The 23,277-nt window shown below is 41.8% G+C and overlaps 1 protein-coding gene across 4 annotated transcripts in view; it reads right to left on the bottom strand.

Annotated features, from left to right (window-relative positions):
- Positions 1-16,505: 16,505 nt before the first annotated feature.
- ZNF280C (zinc finger protein 280C) overlaps positions 16,506-23,277 on the bottom strand; it is a 60,515-nt gene continuing 53,743 nt past the window's right edge. For all 4 annotated transcript variants that reach the window (XM_060086718.1, XM_060086721.1, XM_060086720.1 and 1 more), the window contains 4 exons: positions 22,430-22,492; positions 18,646-18,764; positions 18,195-18,231; positions 16,506-18,068 (listed from right to left, as the gene is read on the bottom strand). In XM_060086718.1, the coding sequence (XP_059942701.1) occupies positions 18,053-18,068; positions 18,195-18,231; positions 18,646-18,764; positions 22,430-22,492 (235 nt within the window). In that variant the 3' untranslated portion in view covers positions 16,506-18,052. The remainder of the gene's footprint in view (positions 18,069-18,194; positions 18,232-18,645; positions 18,765-22,429; positions 22,493-23,277) is intronic.

Raw genomic sequence — 23,277 nt, 5'->3', positions numbered from 1 at the left:
CCCGGAGGGGGTGGAATACAGGACAGGTATGTGGTTCTAGGGAGTCAGTGCAGGCAGAGGGATAGAGAAGTTTTGAAAGGAGACATTGACTCATCATTATTTCCTAGGTTCCTTGGATGTCGAGAGTAGGCTGCTCTCTTCTTATTTCCCAAAATTTAAAAATAAAAATATAGGTTGCCCAACAGGCCCAGTTCCTTCCAACGCCGTTAGCTCCTGCTTCCCCATTTTTCACCAAGCAGCCCCTGATACCAAAAGTACTTCTTTCCCCCTGCCCTTTCTTGAAGAGGGCAGGGTTCAAGCTAACATAGGTCTATGATGTCCCCAGATCTTTGCTGGAAGAAATGTAACAGGAGGATTCATCCCCTACGTTCCAAGACCCTCTGATTTAGTTGTGAGAACAATGTACACACTGAAACTACTTGGGAACAAAAATTAGACAAGAATATTACCAAGTGCAAGACTGTGCTATGGAACTTGAGAGCATCATATACTCAACATCAGGGAGGAGTCACCAAAAAAATCATTGAACTTATTTTGGTTGTTGAATAAAGTGTAATATTTGGATTGGTAAAGAGGAGGGGAGTGGGCAAAAGTAGGGAGGCAGGAATGACCCTGGGGCTTGGGCAGGAGGACAGCTAGGAGTCTGGCCCACTGACAGCTGAGCAGCCCACGCCCCAGGCAGGACAGTTTATTCCTTTTTGAGCCAGTGGGAACTTCTGGTGGCTCTCCAGCAGAAGTCCTGTAGGTATTTCTTGTACATCTGGTCCTATGGATGTGAAAGCTCCTTGTCCAATGGTTAAAGAAACTAAAAGTGGCTCTGAAGGTGTATCTATTGTACAACAGCCCCACGTAGATTTCTTTGCTTGGGGGTGCTCCTAAAGGCAGCCCTCTTGTTGGAAGCCCAAGAGGAGGGGAGGGGGTCCCAGACAGATAGCCCCTGAGCACTGTCCTCTGATAGGCACACGCAGCTCTGGCCCTGCCCCTGACAGTAAAGGGTAACAGATGTGCTTCCCACCCAAACAGCCTGTCTGCTCCTGCGTCCCTCACTGACTACTTCCCCACCCAACCCCACTCCCGCCTGGTCTCAGCCTCGGCCCAGCCGCCAGTCTGGTTCTCATCACTTTGTTTCTGCCTGGATCCTGGTTTTTGGAGTCTTCCTAGTACCCCCAGTTAAGGCTGTGTTTTCTGACCGGTTGTCCCCACCCAACGTCCTGCCCCCGACTCTCATCCGAGGGGCTGGGGTCCTGTTGTCTGTTGGTGAACTGCCCGCTGAAGCCCCTGTCGCTGTGCTTCTCCCCGATGGAATACCCCAGGACCTTGTCTCAAACTTCAGATGCCGACTTCTTGCCCAGGATACGGACTACTGTTGTGGCATCTTTTGGCTCTCGTGACCTGGCTGCAGGGCCGGGCCACCTCTCAGTGGCTGCGGGGACACTTGTCCATACTAATGGATGCATTTTAGTCTGGGTCCCGGCCCGTCTTGGTCACACCCGTTTCTGCTTTAACAGGGTCAAGATGACAACATTCCAAGTCCTCTGACCAGGATTGCCTCTGACACCTTTCAGGCATTCAACAAACGTTTACTGAGCACCTACTGTGTGCCACTGTTCTAGGCCCCGGGGATACATAGGTAAACAAAATAAAATCCTACTCTCATAAAGGAGACAGACACTAAACAAGAAATGAGATATATAAATGAGATCGTCTGAGAGTGATAAGGACTCCAAGGGCCGTAAAATGGGGTAAATGGACAGAAAGTGCGGGAGGTGGGGGGAGGGCAACATATTAGATAGAGTGGTCACAAGAGGCATCTTTGAAGAGAGAACATCTGAGCTGAAACCTAAATGAAAGAAAGCAACCAGCTGTGAGGGAAAAGAACCCCAAGCAGAGGAAACAGCAGATACCAAGGCCCTGAGGCAGGGGTAAGGTTGGTGCATTTGAGGAACAGAAAGAGGGCTGGTGGGGCTGAGCAAGCAGGGAGGAGAATGTCGGTTTATTTAAGTGCAGTGGGAAGCCAGTGGAAGGGCTTAGCATCATCTAGATTCAGTAACCTTTGGGAAGATTCAGCAGGTTTACTGATCGGCAAGGGGAAAAAGCCTCCAGTTTTCTTAGCTCCTCTGAGAGGAATAGGCAGCCTTCCCGGGTGCCTCCTGAGTGTGGGCCCCAGGGATGTCCCTTCCATGCTGGCTGCTCCCCACCTTAAAATCCAGACTTGAAAACTGCCCCCAGACAATTACCTTTTGGTAATTGGTATCGCCAAGGCTCTGGTAGTTTTGCTGCCAAAAGCAGGCACTCACCAATCCTACCTGCCTGTATCTTCTGCAGCTCACCTGCCCAATCCCGTCCCTTCCTGTAGGATGACATTGCTCTCGCTCAGGCACCTGGGGACAGCCAAGAAGTCAGGGGGTTCCCCACTGTGGCCCCAGGAATCCTGAAAAGCTCTGGGCTCCATCCAGTCTCCCAGCCCCAGAACTTCCTGCTGGCAGCAGCAGGGTGGCATGGTGGCGCCCAGGCCTCCCACAGACTGAGCAAGAGGACCTGGGAATGGGCTGTTCCCAGAATGCACCCAGAGGAAGGGGACTCAGGAGGCCAGAAAACAGTGGCACCCTTGTTGCTGTGAGGGTGGTGAGGAGCGGGGGGCTTCAAGAGACACAGGCTCCTCATTCAGCCTCAGTAAAGCTCTGGAACGATGCATGATGGCCAGTATCTCCCCTCTACAGCTCCCCTTCACTTTCCAGACCTGTACCCTTGAGTCTTCAACTGTGCTTCAACAGAGACAGGACCTGGAGAAATAACTATGAACATTTCAATGCCTAGTGGATACCAGACCCTGTACTAAAACACTTTATATTTTTTCACTAGCTCATTTAATCTTCCTTCAACCCTGTGAGGTAGGGATAATACCTTCCATTTTACCGATAAGAATATGGGTGCTGACCTGTCCAAGGTAGTAACTGGTGAAGGGAAATTTGTCCTACTTCAAGTCTAGGCTCTTTCTATGATATTATACTGTCTTTCCAGCTGGTTCCAAGCTCCAGGATTTCTCCCCTTGCAGAGACTGTGGGTTTGCTCCAGCCAGTCCCCCTGATCCACAGAGGCTTGACCAGGAGGCCACTCAATATCCAGGAGGCCAGATTGGGACATTCCTCCCTGAATGGGACACCCCTGACCACATCCTCAAGGAAACCCAAGTGGCTGACAGAAGAAGTGTCAGCTCCGGGCCAAAGGAGTCCCTGAGATGTCCTTGGCTTGGACAATAGCTAGGAACCACACAGCCAGCCAGACTCCGCAGCTCAGCCTTTGGGGGCTGTAGGATCCTGTCACTGGGACCCCCAGCACCACCCTCACCCCAATATCGGAACATTTGCTCAGGACCCCGATTCAGCCTGAGGACTGGCTCTGGCTGAGTTCAGTGTGGCTGAGAACTGTTTCAGCAGGGTCCTTCAGTCAGAGACCAAGACCAAATGCTTCTCTGAGCACCGCCACCTGGAGCAGTGCTGGGGAGGGAGACCCAGGCCGGAATAGCTGGAGAAGCCCACCCCCCAAGTGTAGCTGAGTGCAGCCCACCCTGTGTGCATGCGGGGCGGGGATGGAGGGCTTGGAGACGTGCTGAGAGCTCCCTGGAAAGCAAGGCTTAGCTTCTCCTGCAACTCTGAGCGGCAGATGCAGAGAGGGGTCAGTGATTATTCTCTTATAGCATCTGAGGGGACAGAGTTGCTGCCTTAACTTATAGAGGCCTCCCTCCACCCACCATCCCTCATCCCCTCACTGGGAGGGGCCTTGCTCCCTCTGGAAGGGCTGGCCTAGGCCCCACTGGTTTCACACCTAGTTCTGACTCCATGACTGTCTGTCCATGTCCCTAAGGGCTGGAGCTGCAGCAGCAAGACTGAGATAGGAACGCCAGAGATTGCCCTAGATTAGCAGTTCCCAAACGCTGGTTCACATCTGACTGAATGAAATCTGTTGGCACAGTGCTAAAGTATAGATTCCTGGGGCACCAGCCTGGACATTCTGATCTACTAGATCTGGGGGCAAGGCCCAGGAATTTATTTTTTTTAACATCCATAGTTGATTCTGATGTGTCTCCAGGTCTTTCCCTCCCCCCCCCCACCGCCAGGCTTCCTGATAAACCCTAAGATCTGCAACTACCTTTCCTGAACCACGTCTTCAAAATTAGTGGTCTAGTTAACATGGAATCCAGCCTGGTGAGGTGGATCCTTTCCTAGGATAAATGAAACTGTTCCAGTCATACCAAACGTCCTTGGGCTGTGCGTCTGAAACTAGTAGGCAAGAGCCTCTTAACCATGAGAGGCCAATGAAGAACTAATTCGGAGCATAAACAGCTCTGCACTATGAGGACCACTCTGGACGCAAGGTTGATAATTCAATAGAAATTGCATGACTGTTGTGCGCCCTCTGCTGGTAAAATTAGTGAAGGCTGGAAAGTGTTTACCGGTAGTTTTTTCTTTTTCTTTTTTAAACATCTTTATTGGAGTATAATTGCTTTACAGTGGTGTGTTGGTTTCTGCTTTATAACAAAGTGAGTCATGGAAGCAGCCGCATAGCACAGGGAGATCAGCTCAGTGCTTTGTGACCACCTGGAGTGGGGGATAGGGAGGGTGGGAGGGAGGGAGACGCAAGAGGGAAGAGATATGGGGATATATGTATATGTATACCGGTAGTTTTTTTTTTTTTTTTTTTTTTTTGCGGTATGTGGGCCTCTCACTGTTGTGGCCTCTCCCGTTGCGGAGCACAGGCTCCGGATGCGCAGGCCCAGCGGCCATGGCTCACGGGCCCAGCCGCTCCACGGCATATGGGATCCTCCCAGACCGGGGCACGAACCCGCATCCCCTGCATCGGCAGGCGGACTCTCAACCACTGCGCCACCAGGGAGGCCCCCGGTAGTTTTTTTAATGGGTGCTGACCATGTCCTGGCAAGGAAGCCCATACAGAAGGAGCTAATCCTGGTCCCAGTTTGGGTACTTAAGACACTGGGAACTAGAAAGGTTACTAATTAAAAAAATATTGAAGTGGACTTCCCTGGTGGCGCAGTGGTTAAGAATCCGGCTGCCAATGCAGGGGACACGGGTTCGAGCCCTGGTCTGGGAAGATCCTACATGCCGCGGAGCAACTAAGCCCGTGTGCCACAACTGCTGAGCCTGCGCTGTAGAGCCCGCGAGCCACAACTACTGAAGCCCGTGCGCCTAGAATCCATGCTCTGCAACGAGAAGGCACCGCAATGAGAAGCCCGCACACTGCAACGAAGCCTGCTCTCTGCCACTAGAGAAAGCCTGTGTGCAGCAACGAAGACCCAACACAGCCAAATAAATAAATAATTTTAAAAAAATATTGAAGTGTAATTGATATATAAAAACAACATATTGACTTTATACAATTTGATGAGCTTGGACGTATGCACACACCCCGTGAAATCATCATCACAGTCAAGGTAATAACCATATCCATCACCTCCAAAAGTTTCTTTGTGCTCCACGCTTTTGTGTCAAGAACACTTAAAATGTGTTAAGAGGGTGGATCTCATGTTAATTGTTACTCTTATAAGTAAGCTACCTTCAGTAAATCACTGGGGCTTAACTCTCTTAAGGGAAATCTGTGACCCCTGGTGAGAACTATAAGCCTGGCAGCAGAGAGGGAGGGGAGACATTGAGAAGCACCTCACCTGTCCAGGAAGATAGATTTTGAATCTATCCAAGGGAAGTAACCCTGGGAGCCTTAAGAGAGACCCCTGGGGTCACAGGGAGAGTCCCCTAAGCCATGACACAGTTGAAATAGACAGAAATGGACTTCATGACCTGAGCTCTGTGGTTGGTCCTTAGTCTCTTCTCCAGTAATAAAGTAAGGATTGTGACCCGCCGCGTTTAACTTTTTTATTAACATCTTTATTGGAGTATAATTGCTTTACAATGGTGTGTTAGTTTCTGCTTTATCGCGTTTAATCTTAAAGTATTGGAGGAAGCGTCAGGTAAAAGCTCGGATAGGAAACCTGGCTTATCTGATTCTTACTCACCAATTCCAGGTAGAAACCCCGATGCTTCAGATAAAGGGGAATTACACAGGTATAGTGGTCCTGCCTATCCTTCCAGGGGGATCACTCCATGGGAAGGATGATATCAGATCTAGCCTAATTTTCAATCTCTATACCTCCAACTCAAATAATGACAATTATTAATGGCAGCTAATCTTTATTGTTTACTCTGCACTGCTAAGTACTCTGTTATGTGCTTAACATGGACTACCATGCTTGATCTTCACAGTAAACTCTGCAGCACAGAATGATCAAAGCAACTTGCCCAGACTCACACTGCTGCCCAGGGTCAGAGCAGGGGCTAACCCAGGTCTAACTGCAGAGCCAGAACCACAATGCTAACTTCTCTTATCTCTATTTCTTTCAAGCCTGGAAGGAAGCTGTGCTCCTGGGCCTGGGACTAATGGCTCTGCTCCTGCTGCATTCAGGACTAAGTAGTAGATTAGTTGGGAGATGATCCTAGATGCCAGGGCTTGATCTGGTGAAATCACTCTTAGCCCAGGGGTAGGTCCAGAACCTGGGTGTAGGGGCTGAGTAGGTACCTGAGGATCGAACTGTCCTCCTAGGAAGAGAGGGCAGGGCAGGGGTATGGAAAGGCTAGGAATGGGCTGGCTCTAACAGTTGGAACTTTAAAAAAGAGATACTTTAGAAGAGCTTCTTGCACCATTTGAGAGATGGGAAAAAATGACCTTCATGAACCTTTCCAGTTCTACATTCATATGGACAACACCGAGAATAGTGTGATTGTGCGCTAGCTTTTTTTCGATGGCCGTACGCATTTTAAGCCAGCTATGAAGATAATGACATTTTAGGCCTTTGGATAAGAGTTGCTTCCATGTCTGCAGATCAGAAGTCTGCTTTGAAATTGTGCAGATCTTCCATTAGAGAAGATGCTCAGATCTGACCAAAGCTGGGGCAGGGAGGATGGTGCTTCCGAGTCAGTACTTCCTGATACCATTTTATTTTCAGAATAAGTAACCTGTTTGTTCCTCTGTAAAATGGGATTGAAAATCATCTTTACAGGACTTTTTGAAGATTTAAATAAGATAGCATGTGAAATGTAGTGTACGGGTAAACATTTGTATATTATACTTTATTCAATTCCCCTAATATAAAGGGCATTAGGAAGAAACAAAAATGGAAGACTATTCAGGTTTTTCCAGATCATTCAGTTTTAAAAATAAAGCAGTATTGAATAAATTCTTCTCTTAAATTATTCAGAACTGAGGTAATTTGACCACAAAGCCACTTGAAAGTTACTGAGATAACTAAATCAAGTTTTTAAAATAAATAATTAATTAATTTTTGGCTGCGTTGGGTCTTCGTTGCTGCACGTGGGCTTCCTCTAGTTGTGGTGAGCGGGGGCTACACTTCCCATTACAGTGCGTGGGCTTCTCACTGCGGTGGCTTCTCTTGTTGTGGAGCATAGCTATTTATGGCACCCGGGCTCAGTAGTTGTGGCTCACGGGCTCTAGAGCGCAGGCTCAGTAGCTGTGGTGCACAGGCTTAGTTGCTCTGCGGGCATGTGGGATCTTCCCGGACCACAGCTCGAACCCGTGTCTCCTGCACTGGCAGGCGGATTCTTAACCACTGTGCCACCAGGGAAGTCCCTTAATCAACTTTTAAAATCACTTCAAATTGTGGTCTTTAGGACATTTGAGTCAATCAGTAAATAGACAACTGGTTAAATAGCCTAATTTTCTAAGCTTGAGGTATTTATTGATTTACCCAAGGATTATTATGCTTTGAGGCGCTGAAGATTTGCTAGATAGAAATACCCCATTCTGTTCTCAACATTTTATCAAGAAAGAGAAACTTGTACAACTTCAAACGTTCCTTCTGTTCTATATTATAATTAATCTATTCAGGCAGATATACTGGAGAAAATGGAGGATAGGAAAGGAGATAAGGGGTAAACAGATGGAGCAATTCCCAGGCTGAATGAAAATATCCCTAACTTCTGAGAAAAGCAGGTACTTTTTAATCATTTCAAAGTCCTACTAAAGGAAAGGCCACTTTACTGCTGGTATTTACAATTATACTTTTTCATCAAATTACTGGTATTAGATAAGCTGAGATTCCTGGAAATGAATTCCTGGTAATAATCATTAAAAATTTTCCTGTAAAGATGGGATTCTCTCAGCACAAAAGGAATGTTTTCCCCCAAAGCAGATTGGATCCTGTACTCATTTTTAACAAGGCGGTGTCTTTTCATTGTCTTGACAGGAAAAGCCAGAACTACCCTCATTTCCGACATTAGACAATTATACCACGTGTAATTGAAGCATTGTGATAAGATGTCATCCACCCTGCAGTCTGGAGGAATGTACTGCAGGACATCTGAACTACAAGCCAAAGTTACAGATAACCACAGTGCTGACGGATTGCCTCTAAAGCTGTCAATGAGAATATTCCACTGATGTGTAGTTCCCAGGGTCTCCTTCCAGCGGTAGCAATAGTAGTAAGTAACAGCAATGAAAGCAATCACAGCAGGAGCAGCAGCAGGAATGACACTAATGTTAGTAGTACTAGGGTAAGCAATGGCATTTATCAAGCGCCTACTTTTTGTCAGGCCAGTGCCAAATTACATATATATATATATATATATATATATATATATATATATATATATATACACTTTTCACTGATGAGGAGCCTGAGGCATGACAAGCTTAGGTAATTCACCCGAGGCTACACAGCTGGCTAGGTTCAAACCCTAGGATTTAAACTTAGGACTGTCTTATTTCAAGCCTGAATTCCTTTCATACCACCATACATCCCAGTGGTATCAATAAGTAGATATTTTTCAGTGTGAAGGATTAAAAACAGTAGAAGAGGGGCACAGTAGCCTCTCCAAGTTGCTTGGCGACAACAAGATTTTCCACGTGGTCGAATACCAAAGTGACAGGAGTGAGGCTATGGAAGGATCTCAAAATCAGAGAATCGAGGTGTATGAATATGAGTATGAGGTGAACCATTGTGTGATCAAGTACAAGGCAGTGTAATTTAGGAGAAATACCCTAATACTATTTATAAAAGACAGTTATGACTCAAACGAACCTAGGAGCGTTCATACACGTTCCCTAAAAATAGAAGTCTAGTGAGCTTGAGACACCAAAAGCTAATGGTATGCCTTAACTTTAGTACTCTGTGCTTCAACAATGATTCTCAAGAAAGACATACTGGGTTAGGAAAAGAAAGTTAACAGAAATGATTGTGAAAGTGGTGTTGCAAGGTGGGAATGAAAAATAGGGAGGAGGCTGGTGGGAATGTAAATTGATACAGCCACTATGGAGAACAGTATGGAGGGTCCTTGAAAAACTAGAAATAAAACTACCATATGACCCAGCAATCCCACTACTGGGCATATACCCTGAGAAAACCATAATTCAAAAAGAATCATGTATCACAATGTTCATTGCAGCTCTATTTACCATACCAGGACATGGAAGCAACCTAAATGCCCATCGACAGATGACTGGATAAAGAAGATGTGGTACATATATACAATGGAATATTACTCAGCCATAAAAGGAACGAAATTGAGATACTTGTAGTGAGGTGGATGGACCTAGAGTCTGTCATTACAGAGTGAAGTAAGTCAGAAAGAGGAAAACAAATACCATATGCTAACACACATATATGGAATCTAAAACAAAATGGTTCTGATGAACCTAGGGGCAGGACAGGAATAAAAACGCAGATGTAGAGAATGGACTTGAGGACATGGGGAGGGGGAAGGGTAAGCTGGGACAAAGTGAGAGAGTGGCATGGTCATATATACACTACCAAAGGTAAAATAGATAGCTAGTGGGAAGCAGCTGCTTAGCACAAGGAGATCAGCTCAGTGCTTTGTGACCACCTAGAGGGGTGGGATAGGGAGGATGGGAGGGAGATGCAAGAGGGAGGAGATATGGGGATATATGTGTATGTATAGCTGATTCACTTTGTTATAAAGCAGAAACTAACACACCATTGTAAAGCAATTATACTCCAATAAAGATGTTAAAAAAAAGGAAGAAAAATAGGGGGGAGATTAGGGTCATTCTATCTGAATAAAATGAAGGTAGAAATAAAATCAGGAAGTTTAGTAATAGACTAACAATAATAGTAACAAAGATGACTTACACTCCTGGGTGCCAGTCACTGTTCTAAGTGCTATATACGTGTACTAACTCGTTTAATTCCCTCAACCCTATGAGTAGGTGCTGTTATTTGCATTTCACAAATGAGGAAACTGAAGCCCAGAGCCCAGAGTAAAATATCTAGTTGCTGGCAGGGCAGGAACTCCAACCTAGGTAGTCTGCTGCAGGCCCTGGGTTCTTAGCCACCCCACTGAACTGCCCCTTTAAGGTACAGGGAGGCTTTACTGTGCAGTTTGGGATCGAAGCTCGTAATCTTAGTATCAAGGAACATCTCTTGAAGCTGTTTAAGCAGGAAGTAAACTTTACAGAGTAAGAAAGTCCTTAACAGATTAAAAATTGGCTGAAAATAGTAATAATTTCAAGAAAAGTAGGCAAATGTGTAGATTTGATAAGCATGAGTTACAGAGAGAAGTTAGACATAATTTCAATAAGAGTCTGAAGCCTCCTGAGTTTGAAACAATGTAAAGTGACCATATACTCCAGCACAAATTACTGGTCTCTTCCAGTTATGTATTTCTTATACTTTACAACCACAATCATGAGCACACAAGTTTCTTCTGATATAATTTCCAAAACTATGAAAACGGATATTGCTAGCCTCCAGTTTCATACTCCATCTTACAAATGATTCATGAACGTGAATGAAATGTCTAGAAGTTCATCTTAGTCAACACTCTCACCCAACTATTTTTTATTTCCCAGTTCAGAAAATCGAATGATTATTCTAGGTCAGCATTCTCCATACTGTATCTTATGGAGATTAATGTTTAGAAGTTCTTAAGTATTGGGGGTGAAATTCCAGAGTCAAATAAATGTCTGCTAATTTTTTTCTTAGAGAACCATAAACCACATGTAGCATGAAAAATCCCACAATAAAGAATCTATTTAACTGTAACCCAGCATTTCCTAAATTTATTTGACCATGGCACTTTTATTATGCAGATCATTTACAAATTATGGACAACTCTAGACCTAGATCCCTTCTTTTGCAGAAATGGAAGAGTATTGCTTTTACAAGAGTACATGTAGAGAGTTAACCATGACTAGGAATAATTGGGGTATTTCATTCTCTCAATGTATAAAAACTGTTTCTGCTATTGGGAAAAAAACTGTTTCTGCTATTGGGGAGAGTGGATGTGACATTCTGAATTCACTTTCTTCTAAGAACAAATTATAAGTGATGTTTAGGTATAACAAAAATACAATAATAAAATCCAAGAACTCCAGAACAAGTTAGTACCCACATTTTACAAATAGGCTATCTGAAGTCAAGGATACTGCCACTTCCCTGGTGTTCTTCTCACATCACTAGCCACGCCTCAGTCTCCTCTGCTGTTTCTTTCTCATCTCTCTAACCGCTTGTTGTTGGAATGCCCCAGGGCTTTACCTGTGGACCTTGTCCGTTCTCTACCTCTACTCTATCCCTCGGAGATCTCATACCACCTTGTGACTTACAAAGAAATTTAAATGTTGACAGCCTGGACCTCTCCCCTAAACTCCAGGCTCACACATGAGAATGTCCATGACATCCCCACTTGGATATCTAATAGGCATCTCAAATTCAAACATGTCCCAAATCAAAGTCCTCATCTTCCCTCCCAAATCTGCTCTTTTAGTCTTCTCCGCCTCAGTTAATATCAACATTATCTTCCCAGGTGCTTAGGCTAATGACTGTGGTGTCCCCTACAACACTTTTTCTCTCACACCTCACATCCAACAAATTCTGTTGGCTCAACTTTCACGATACAGCCCCAGTTGAACCACTTATAAACGTACACTCTTACCATCCTACTCCAAACCCGTTATCTCCCACCTGGATTATTACAATAGCTTCCTAGCTGATCTCCCTGATTCTGCCCTTGGTCCCCTGCATCTTATTCTCAAGTCAGCAGCTAGAGTGATCCTGTTCACTGTACTTAAGAATTTTTGTTTTTCACTGAGGTATAAAACACTCCTGTATTCATCTGGAGAGGGTGTGGAGAAAAGGGAACCCTCCTACACTGTTGGTGCGAATGTAAATTGGTGCAGCCAGTATGGAGATTCCTTAAAAAACTAAAAATAGAGCTACCATATGATCCAGCAATCCCACTCCTGGGCATATATCTGGAGAAAACTCTAACTCAAAAAGATACATGCACCCCAATGTTCATTGCAGCACTATTTACAATAGCCAAGACATGGAAGCAACCTAAATGTTTACTGACAGATGAATGGATAAAGATGTGGGATACACACACACACACACACACACACACACACACACACACACACAATGGGATACTACTCAGCCATAAAAAAGAATGAAATAATGCCATCTGAAGCAACATGGATGGACCTAGAGATTATCATACTAATGGAAGTAAGTCAGAGAAAGACAAATATCATCCTCTATCACTTATATGTGGAATCTAAAAAAATGATACAAATGAACTTATTTACAAAACAGAAATAGGACTTCCCTGGTGGTGCAGTGGTTAAGAATCCGCCTGCCAATGCAGGGGACACGGGTTCGAGCCCTGGTCCGGGAAGATCCCACATGCCGCGGAGCAACTAAGCCCCATGCAACACAACTACTGAGCCTGTGCTCTAGAGCCCGTGTGCCACAACTACTGAAGCCCACGTGCCTAGAGCCCACGCTCCGCAACAAGAGAAGCCACCGCAGTGAGAAGCCCACACGCCACAATGAAGAGTAGCCCCTGCTCGCCAATAGAAAAAGCCTGCACAAAGCGCGAAGACCGAACAAAGACCCAACACAGCCAAAAATAAAATAAAAATTTAAAAATTTAAATTAAATTAAAAAATACAAAACAGAATCAGACTCACATAGAAAACAAACTTCTGGTTACCAAAAGGGAAAGGGGGGAGGGGTGAATTTGGAATTTGAGATTAACAGATACACACTACTATATATATAAAATGGACAAGGATTTACTGTATAGCACAGGGAACTATATTCAATATGTTGTAATAACTTAGAAAATAATAATTATATATGTATGTATAACTGAATCACTTTGCTGTACACCTGAAACATTGTAAATCAACTACACTTCAATAAGAAATAAAAATTAAAAAATAAAAACAACACTCCTTTGTTCAAAATCCACTAATGGCCTCCTCTTCCACAATAATAGCCAAATCTTCACAATTGCCTGTAAGGCTCTATACTACATGGTCCACATTACCTCTCAGGCTCCATCTCCTACTACTGTCCCCCCTTCTCCCCAACTCTACTGCAGACCCATCAGTCTTGTTGCTGTTCCTTGAACCAGGCATGATCCTACTTCAGGGCCCTTCTTTTTCTTCCTCTCATTATGCTAGCTGTAGATTCTTATTAGGTTTAAGTTAAGGAGGTTTCCTTCATATTCCTAGTTTGCTAAGGTTTTTTTTTTTTTGTTTTTGGTTTCTTTTGTAGAAGATTCACATGCCATAGAATTAACCATTCTAAAGTGAACAATTCAGTTGCATTTAGTACATTCACAATGTTGTGCAGCCATCTTCTGTCTAGTTCCTCAACACTGTCGTCACCCTGAGAAGAAAACCCTGTACCCATTAAGCAGTCGCTCCCCATTAGGGACCCTCCTCCCCATAACCCCTGGCAAACACCAATCTTTCTGTCTCTATAGATTTGCCTATTCTGTATATTCCATATAAGTGTAATTATACAATGTGACCTGTGATTTTTTTTCACTTAGCATCGTGTTTTTGAGGTCCATCCACATTGTAGCATGTATCATTACTTCATTCCTTTTCATGCCTAGATAATAGTGCATTTTATGAATATACTAGTTTATCCCTTCATCTGTTTATGACATTTAGCCTGTTTCCCTCTTTTGTCTGTTGTGAACATGTGCTGTGCTACGAACATGCATGTACAAGTATCTGAGTCCCTGCTTTCGAGGCTTTTGGATACATACCTTGGAGTGGAACTGCTGGGTCATGTGGTAATTGTTTAACTTTTTGAGCAACCACCAAACTGTTTTTCACAGTGGCTGAACCATTTTGCATTACCATCAGCAACGAATGAGGATTCTAACTCCCCCTTCAGGGCTTTTGCCTTTGCTGTTGTCTCTTTGGAATGCTCTTCTGATAGATATCCAAGTGGCTCACTTCCTTATCTCCAGGTCTTTAACTCAGTTGTCATCCTGTCATGGATCACCAAATTTAAAACTGCAACCTCCCAACTACCAATCTGTACTCACTATCCTCCTTCCGCACTTAATTTTTCTCAAGAATATTGATCATCATCTAACATACTATACACTTTTCTTATTTTCTATTGTCTATCTTCCAACACTGAAAAATAAGCTCCACAGGGGCAGAGATTTCAGTCTGTTTTGCCAGCACCTAGAATAGTGTCAGGCACATAGTAAGTGCTCAATAAATATTTACTAAACAAATAAATGAGGCCCAAAGAGGTGCTTTGGCAAAGTTTGACAAAACAGAGTAAGAAACAGTCTTTGTAGTTCAGAGGTTATTTTTCTAATAATGGTGATGGATTGAAACTGAGCCAATCACACTTTTTATTCAGCTGTAACCAAGAAGCATGCGTGCGTAAGATGGCTATTTCTAAATCAGGTGAAAGGACTATTTAGAATAGCCTGAAAGTGAAGAGATCAGACTGTCAAGCTAAAATTCATTAGCACCAATTAAAACTGAACTGCCTATAATAAGCAAGCTTAGTACCGACTGAGATGTCTTATTTAAATGAAGTAAAAAAAATGATGCTATGGGATACAGAATTTTAAGAGCATTATACTTTACGAAAATGAACCTAATATATACTGTAAGAAATAGAATCCTATGGAAGAACACAAAGGTGCACCCCTGCCTAAAATATTCCTATAGCAAGAATGTGGTTTATCGTTATTTGTGAACTATGACAGAGGCAGAGAAAATATCTGTATATAAAAAGAGAACCTATATTAAAACCACAAAGAAGTTATTTCTGGGCAAAAGTTTAAAGCTTGGTGCAATTAATACTGATGAATTATTCACCTGAAAATGGTTAAAATGGTAAATTTTATGTTATATATTTTTACCACAATTTTTGAAAAGTAAAAAAAAATGGATAGAAGGATGGTGAATGAAAAAACATCTTAGAGACAGATATGGAAATAAAGACTAGAAATATCGCCAAGTCCACTACTAAGAAACAAGCAACTTTTGGAAATTTTGGAAAATCATTTACAGCAGAAATCAGTCTGGAAAATTAAAACTAATAAATTCAACTCTTTTGACTATGAGTTACAAGCAGACTACATAACAAGTGGTCCTTGAAATTGGCTTTCAATGTTTCTGCTATAGGCTGAATATGTTTCCCCCTCCCACCAGCCAAATTCAAATGTTGAAACCTAGTCCCCAGTGTGATGGTATTTGGAGGTGAGGCATCATTAGGTGATTAGGTCATGAGGGTGGAGCCCTCATGAATGAGATTAATGCCCTTGTAAAAGAGACCACAGAGAACTCTCTTGCCCTTCCCACCATGTGAGGACACAGAGAGAAGACGACTGTCTATGAACCAGGAAGCAGGTCCTCAACAGACAATGAATCTGCCAGCACCTTGATCATGGACTTCCAGCTCCAGAAAAATGAGGAATAAATTTCTATTGTTTATAAGCCACCCAATTCTGTTATAGCAGCACAAACGGACCAAGTTTCAAAGTACAATTCAAGAAGTTCTAATGTTAAGAGGAAAAAAACCACTCATGATTGAGCCAAACAACTTCTGAGCCTGCCCACCTTTATGGTTATTAGGATTACAAAGGGACTCTTGCCACCGCTTAAAGTTAGCTTAAAATTAGTAAAGTATAAATAGTGAGCTTTTTTTTTTTTTTTTGCGGTACGTGGGCCTCTCACTGCTGTGGCCTCTCCCGTTGCGGAGCACAGGCTCCGGACGCGCAGGCTCAGCGGCCATGGCTCACGGGCCCAGCCGCTCTGCCGCATGTGGGATATCTTCCCGGACCGGGTCACGAACCTGTGTCCCCTGCATCGGCAGGCGGATGGACTCTCAACCACTGCACCACCAGGGAAGCCCTACATAGTGAGCTTTTAACTGCACTGAAGGAAAAACCAGAAGATGGAGTCAACAGATAAAGCTCTCAATCTGTAGGCCAAGTAATCAGGCTTCCATGTAAGAAGCAAAGCAATGCTCCTGGTTGTATGACAAAATCTACAGCTTTTATTCGAAGTTATTTGTTAGAAAATAATTCCAGAGGCACTTTAACAAACAAACTTTATTATCAAAACTGTTCAGCAAATCTATATTCAATGTAACCAAAATAAACACCAAATAAAAAAAAACATACATCTATATATATATGGACAAGAAACAAATGCAGTTTTTGGTCCCAATATTTTCTGGATATATTATCTTTATCCAAAGGAGTTACATTAATGGCTAAGATGACATTATGTGTTAGATGTACAGAAAATGTAACTTTAAAATTTGTTTTAAGGTCTGTAGGAAGTGGGTTTTTTTGCTAATTCTTTACGTCTTTGACCTCACAATCACTAAGATGTTAATGGTAGTCCCAAGATAGACAGAGGATATAATAATGTCTAATGGTCTAAACAATTACCAAATTAAGAAGCTACCAATAGGTAGCTACATAAAATCTGTGGAGAATTGTAAGGATTTTGGGGGGAGCTACTAATGAAACAAAACAAACACAAGTTTTAAAGAAATAAAAGAGGACATGACAAAATGGACGTTAATAAATTTGGTGAAGACAACATAAAACCAAGATAACAAAATTAAATTAGACTTAAAAAAATTGAATATTAGTACTGCTGAAAACTCCTAGGGTTTAACTTTAACACTGGATAAAACTTTAAATGACTAGTAAAAATAACTAACTTTAGAACTGTAATTTTAGAAATTTGTTTTCCAAGAACATGGAAATAAACTTGGTTCCCTACATAACCAGTTTTTATATTCCTTGGACTGCATGCATGCTAGAGAAAGATTAAAGGGCAGCAGCCAAAATGATTAAACTTCAACTTGGATGTTGAAGCACTGATTTGATGGACTTTTTTCTTGGTCAGAATCAATCCATAAGCTTAAGATCACGAACCAAAGCCCCCAGTGGGAAGCTGTGCTCAATTTGGTGGGCCTTGAGGTCATCTCTGGCCACATTAGCATCAGTCTTATGGGAGGACAGTCATGAAGGAACGGACTCTCCCTAAGATCTGATTTCTTAAGGCCACAACCTAGAGGAGGTCTCACAGTCAAACAATTCACATTCCTTGGAAAGAGAGAACAGGCATCAGATGTGTCCATCAAAGGGGGACACTGACCAGGAGTACCCTGGATTTTTTTGGAAATTTCTGTGTTGCTTCTGCATCTGAAAAATATGAAAAATAGAACAATGACAGACAAGGAAGGAGGAAAAAGACAGCTATCTGACCTAAAATTTTAAGACTTATAAGAAATTAACTAAGAAACCAGACAAAACAGACAAAAAAAGATGAACAGTCACATCTTTGGGAATGCAATATTCTGAAAGCAAGTATAGCAGAGAAAAACACAAATTATTTTAAGCAAAGCAAGAAAAGACCATAGCAACAAAAGTTATTTTTGAAGAGAGCCAACTAGAGAGAAAAGCATATGTTAAGATATGTTAACCTGACACAAAGATAAGGTGGAATAAGACTCTAGTGCCATCTGAAAGCTGAAAAGAGCTGAATAATGAGAACTAGTGTCATGAACTTGGCTGTTTAACCACCTTCGTATGAGAAAACACTTCAGAACTTTGAACTTAGGAAACTGCTTTTGTGTAAGAAAACACTTCAGAACTTTGAACTTAGGAAATTCCAACTTGTCTTGCACCAGGTTGCACGAGCTCCATAGAGCAGGAATCTATTTCAACAAGCGGCTTTAAAAACAAAAACAAAAACAAAAACACTTTAATATTTTTCATTTCTATTAATGATACATTTAAAAAATGCAACAGTGCTAAAATCCATCAAAGAAAAATGCACTAAATGAATATTAAACTTACGCAGAAGTGGGTCCAGAAGCTGAGATACTTCCAGGAACTGAAATTAGAAGAGTTTTACATTTAAAATAGAATATATGAGGAATGAAAAGGGGAAAGGGGGGAAGGGATAAATTAGGAGTTTGGGATTAACAGATACAAACTACTATATATAAAACAGATAAACAACAAGGTCCTACTGTATAGCACAGGGAACTATATTCAATATCTTGTAATAAACTATAGTGGAAAAGAATCCGAAAAAGAATCTATGTATATGTGTATAACTGAATCACTTTGCTGTACACCAGAGACTAACACAACACTGTAAATCAACTATACTTCAATAAAAAATTTTCTTTAAGAATATATGAGGAATGAAACTATCATTTTAATGTGTAAGAGCCATATTGTGGCTGATCAAAAATACTGGAATAAGTATCAGAAATCCAGAGTAACACAATTATATACGTACCTTTCTCCATTATAACTTGGCAAGTATGAGTTTTATGTTGACTTAAGTGTTTAGCCATAAGATCTAAACCAGAAGAATCAGTTAGGAAATCACATTTAAGGCACACCAGAGTAATGTCCCTATGAAAAAAAAAGAAGACAGAAAGAAAAGGTTTTTATCTTTTATGAAAATCCATATACAAGTTCAATCATTATTTTTTCCATGTAATAACTTGATTTGTTTTTTGTGTCATGATCACCATTTGCAAATTTTGTTATATAAACCTGATATATATGAGATGGTATAACCATGTCTCTAGAAAATGGCATAGCCATGTCTAAATTATGCTAGCATTTAGTGCTCTATAAGCTGTTCCCTCTAATGCCAGTTTCCAAAAGATACGAGTGAAGAGAACTAAAGCCCAGTCATGACTCCACTAACTTATATAACTTGTGCAAGGTACAATCTTTCCATGCCTTTGCCCATCTGCAAAGCAAGGCTACAATATTCATCCATTCAATACACATTTTCTGAGAACCTTCGTTACATACTCTGTACTACTAGGTCTTATGGATACAAGAGTGAACAAAAAAGGATACACTCTGTGAGGCCTACAATCTAATGCCCTATTTAGTTGATGATAAAATCAGAAAAGAAAGGAGGCCTTAAAAATAAATCACGCAGGGAGTTTCAAGATGGCGGAAGAGTAAGATGCGGAGATCACCTTCCTCCCACAAATACATCAGAAACACATCTACACGTGGAACAACTCCTACAGAACACCTACTGAACGCTGGCAGAAGACCTCAGACCTCCCAAAAGGCAAAAAACTCCCCACGTACCTGGGTACGGCAAAAGAAAAAAGAAAAAACAGAGACAAAAGAATAGGGACGGGGACCTGCACCAGTGGGAGGGAGCTGTGAAGGAGGAAAGGTTTCCACACACTAGGAAGCCCCTTCTCGGGCGGAGACTGCGGGTGGCGGAGAAGGGGGAGCTTCGGAGCCACGGAGGAGAGCGCAGCAACAGGGGTGCAGAGGGCAAAGCGGAGAGATTCCCGTACAGAAGATCAGTGCCGACCAGCACTCACCAGCCCGAGAGGCTTGTCTGCTCACCCGCCCGGGCGGGCGGGGGCTGAGAGCTGAAGCTTGGGCTTCGGTCGGATCCCAGGGAGAGGACTGGGGTTGGCGGCTTGAACACAGCCTGAAGGGGCTAGTGCGCCATGGCTAGCCGGGAGGCAGTCCGGGAAAAAGCCTGGAGCTGTCTCTTTTTGAATTATGGTTTTCTCAGGGTATATGCCCAGTAGTGGGATTGCTGGGCCGTATGCTAGTTCTATTTTTAGTTTTTTAAGGAGCCTTCATACTCTTCTCCATAGTGGCTGTATCAATTTACATTCCCACCAACAATTCAAGAGGGTTCCCTTTCAGAGCCCATATTCTTAAATGTGACATGACACCACCTCGCCACCTTAACCCAGGTTATCTTATTAAATTAGTGTTAACTACTGCAATAGTCTTAACCAGTCTATGTGCCTCATGTAGCTACAACTCACCTTGTATACCCCTCCAAATTCATCTTCTTTCAGTACCCTTGATTCTACACAAAACCACGATGGCTTTCCCAACATCCTCAAATTAAAATTAAGTCCAAATTCCCCAGCCTTTTTCAAGGATTCCACAATCTGCATCTCAGCTCAAAACTATTTCCCCAGACTCTGAACTTAATGCTATGTTATATGAACTTCATGCTCCATTCAAACTGTACTACTTGTCATTCATTGTGTATGTCTTCTGCTTTTTTCCTGTCTGCATTTTTATTCATGCTATTTCTTCCAACTAAAATGCCCCATGCCTCTTCTTATAAGTAGAAAGCTTTCTTTCTTTTGAAATCAGTAACTCTCATTGCACTTATTACAAACCTCCTTGCATTAATTTCTGTAGTTATTTATGTTCACACCTTACTGCAAATGGTACATTCCTTGAAGGTTGGTACCAAGCCTTCTTCATCACTGTCATCTTTACGGGACTTGCTACATTGTGTTATACATAATAGATGTACAATAAATAGCTAAAGAATGAACACTGCATTTTAACAAAGTATTAATTACAAAATTTGTTTTGTAAGATTTCAAGTATGTAAACTCCCATACACAGAAAATAACCAATTTTCTGTTTAAATTTGAGATCCACCCAAGGTAAGAAAAAAGCCCCTCAGATCTTTAAAGACATGCAGTTAATTTAAGAACCAAGCACACAACTGTGTTTGACAACAGTGAGGCAAAAATCAAATTAAATTCTCATCTTTACAAATCCTTTTCATTACTATAAAAATTGTGAGTACAGGTTAATACCTAAATATAGTTTATTAGAATCTTCTAATGCCTTGAATTTAGTAATATTTTAAAAATAGCACGAATATATTTTAAAAATGGAATCAAACTTTCCTCTGCCTATGAGCTATTTGTCTATCATCCACATACTCCACATATGTCACTTTCAATATTAATTTATTCAACAAATATTTATGGAATGTCTATCATGTGTCAGGCACTATTCAATGCCCAGCAAATGTCTGGCATAGCTCAGTATCTGAACTACACACATCCTAGTGAGAAGATATAGACAATAAACAAGAGGGTGAAATATACAATATACAATACATTGAACAGTAAAAAGCTGCCATGAAGTAAAAATAAAGCAAGAAAGGGAGATAGGGAGTGCTGGGGGTGGGGCCCGGGGAAAGGATGCTACCTCATTATTATTATTATTATTTTTTTTTTTTTTTGCGGTACCCAGGCCTCTCACTGTTGTGGCCTCTCCCGTTGCAGAGCACAGGCTCCGGACGCACAGGCTCAGCGGCCATGGCTCACGGGCCTAGCTGCTCTGCGGCATGTGGGATCCTCCCAGACCGGGGCACGAACCCGTGTCCCCTCGAGCAGCAGGCAGACTCTCAACCACTGCGCCACCAGGGAAGCCCGGATGCTACTTTAAATGGGGTGGTCCAGGAAAGGCTCACTCATTGGAGGAGAGACGTAAAGGAGCTACCTAAAGGTAGCTACCATGGGAGCTAGCTACCCATGCAGATATCCGGGGAAGAGGAAATGAGGCAAAAGAAATAATAAATACAAAGGTCCTGAGACACAGCAACCCCTCTTCTAATTTTCCACTAACCCAAAGCATCAAAACAAGTATTGGCTAAACTTAAGTCTATGTCTTAGCCTCCTGCTACAAAGATCTTGACACTGGTATTTCAAATAGCAATGAGAACATGAACAAAGTAATTAAACAAAGGAATATGGAGTGAAAAGGAATTAGAAGAATGTGAAAAAAATGGTGCTTAGTGAATTCTGAGCAAAGTGTGTGTGGTATAACCAAAATGAATTATCAATGCCTTTAGAAATGTTCACAACAATTCCTCCGAACAGTAAACAAGTTGTGTACTTTTATTTCAAAAATAAAAAAGCCCCAAGGATTATGAAGGCTATATATTGATCACAACCAAAGTAGTGTTAGTCACTTTACTAGGTATCTTAAAAGTCTTTTAAATTTTCAAATATTGCTGGAGAGCCTTATTTTTTTAAATTTTATAAAGCAAATTCATGCAAGTTTCACCTTAATGCCTGACATCACTGAAACAAGTTTAGCTGGAGAATATAGGCAATTCCCTCTTTGAGGTAAGGATATAAAGTACAGAACTCTATTATGTCTAGTAGCAATCACTTCATTTTCCAAACTAGGCACTCCAGCATCAGGTTAAAAAGCTACTATAATTTTTCAGTAGAGAGAATGAAAAAAGTTCGAGTACTTACCTGAGAGTTCCAGAGTGCTTCTTAAAAAGATAAAACCGTTTAGCTGGCTGCTTGCTATGAGAGCTGGAGAGACAAAAGACAAATGAGATTTTATTATACAATAAGTCATTAATTAATTTTATGACCAGTTTTCAAGCCTATGCTTATTAGTTTCTTAGTTTTGAATAAAAGACCATGATTTAAATTATAAAACTCTACTAGCATCTCTGTTTAATTCAAGATTTTTATCTTACGTTTCATTTTCCCTGTGTGTTTTCGAACAACATATTTCCCGGAGAATAATCTTAAATGATCATACCTCACCATTATAAAAAAAAAACCTTTAGAGTTAAAAATACAAAGAGCATCAAATTAAGTTTTTCAACTGTTAAGAGTTGAGAACAACTTAAAAGGTATTGGCTAATAATGTATTTTGCTATAATATAAATTGTTATGAATAATAATTATTACTTTCTAATCTTGATATACTTAGCCCAGGGGACCAATCTGAATGATCCTGAAAGTAACTGTTTCTTGGGCTAAATGACATTACTTACCATCAGTAAAAATGAAACATTTAAAGAATCTTTTGCAATTACTAGGAGAACTTTTAAAGAACACGAATTAAAAGCAGAGCTCATGAGTTAAAACAATACTTTCTCTACACACAGAACAGAAAACCGCTAACCAAATGTCGCAGCGAATGCTAATAGCTTTTATACCCCCTTTTAAACTGATAAGGAAAGCTTTCCTGTATTAGAAAGTCACGCAGAATTAGCTGGGATTAGTGTAGCACAGTATTACTCAAACTGTGGTCCACAGACCAGCAGCATCCGTATCACCTGGGAGCTTATTAGGAATACAAAGTC

This window comes from Mesoplodon densirostris, chromosome X, assembly GCF_025265405.1.
Source record: "Mesoplodon densirostris isolate mMesDen1 chromosome X, mMesDen1 primary haplotype, whole genome shotgun sequence".
Lineage (NCBI taxonomy): Eukaryota > Metazoa > Chordata > Mammalia > Artiodactyla > Ziphiidae > Mesoplodon > Mesoplodon densirostris.
The sequence above is the reverse complement of the archived record's forward strand: the minus strand, read 5'-3'. Positions and strand labels throughout refer to the sequence as shown.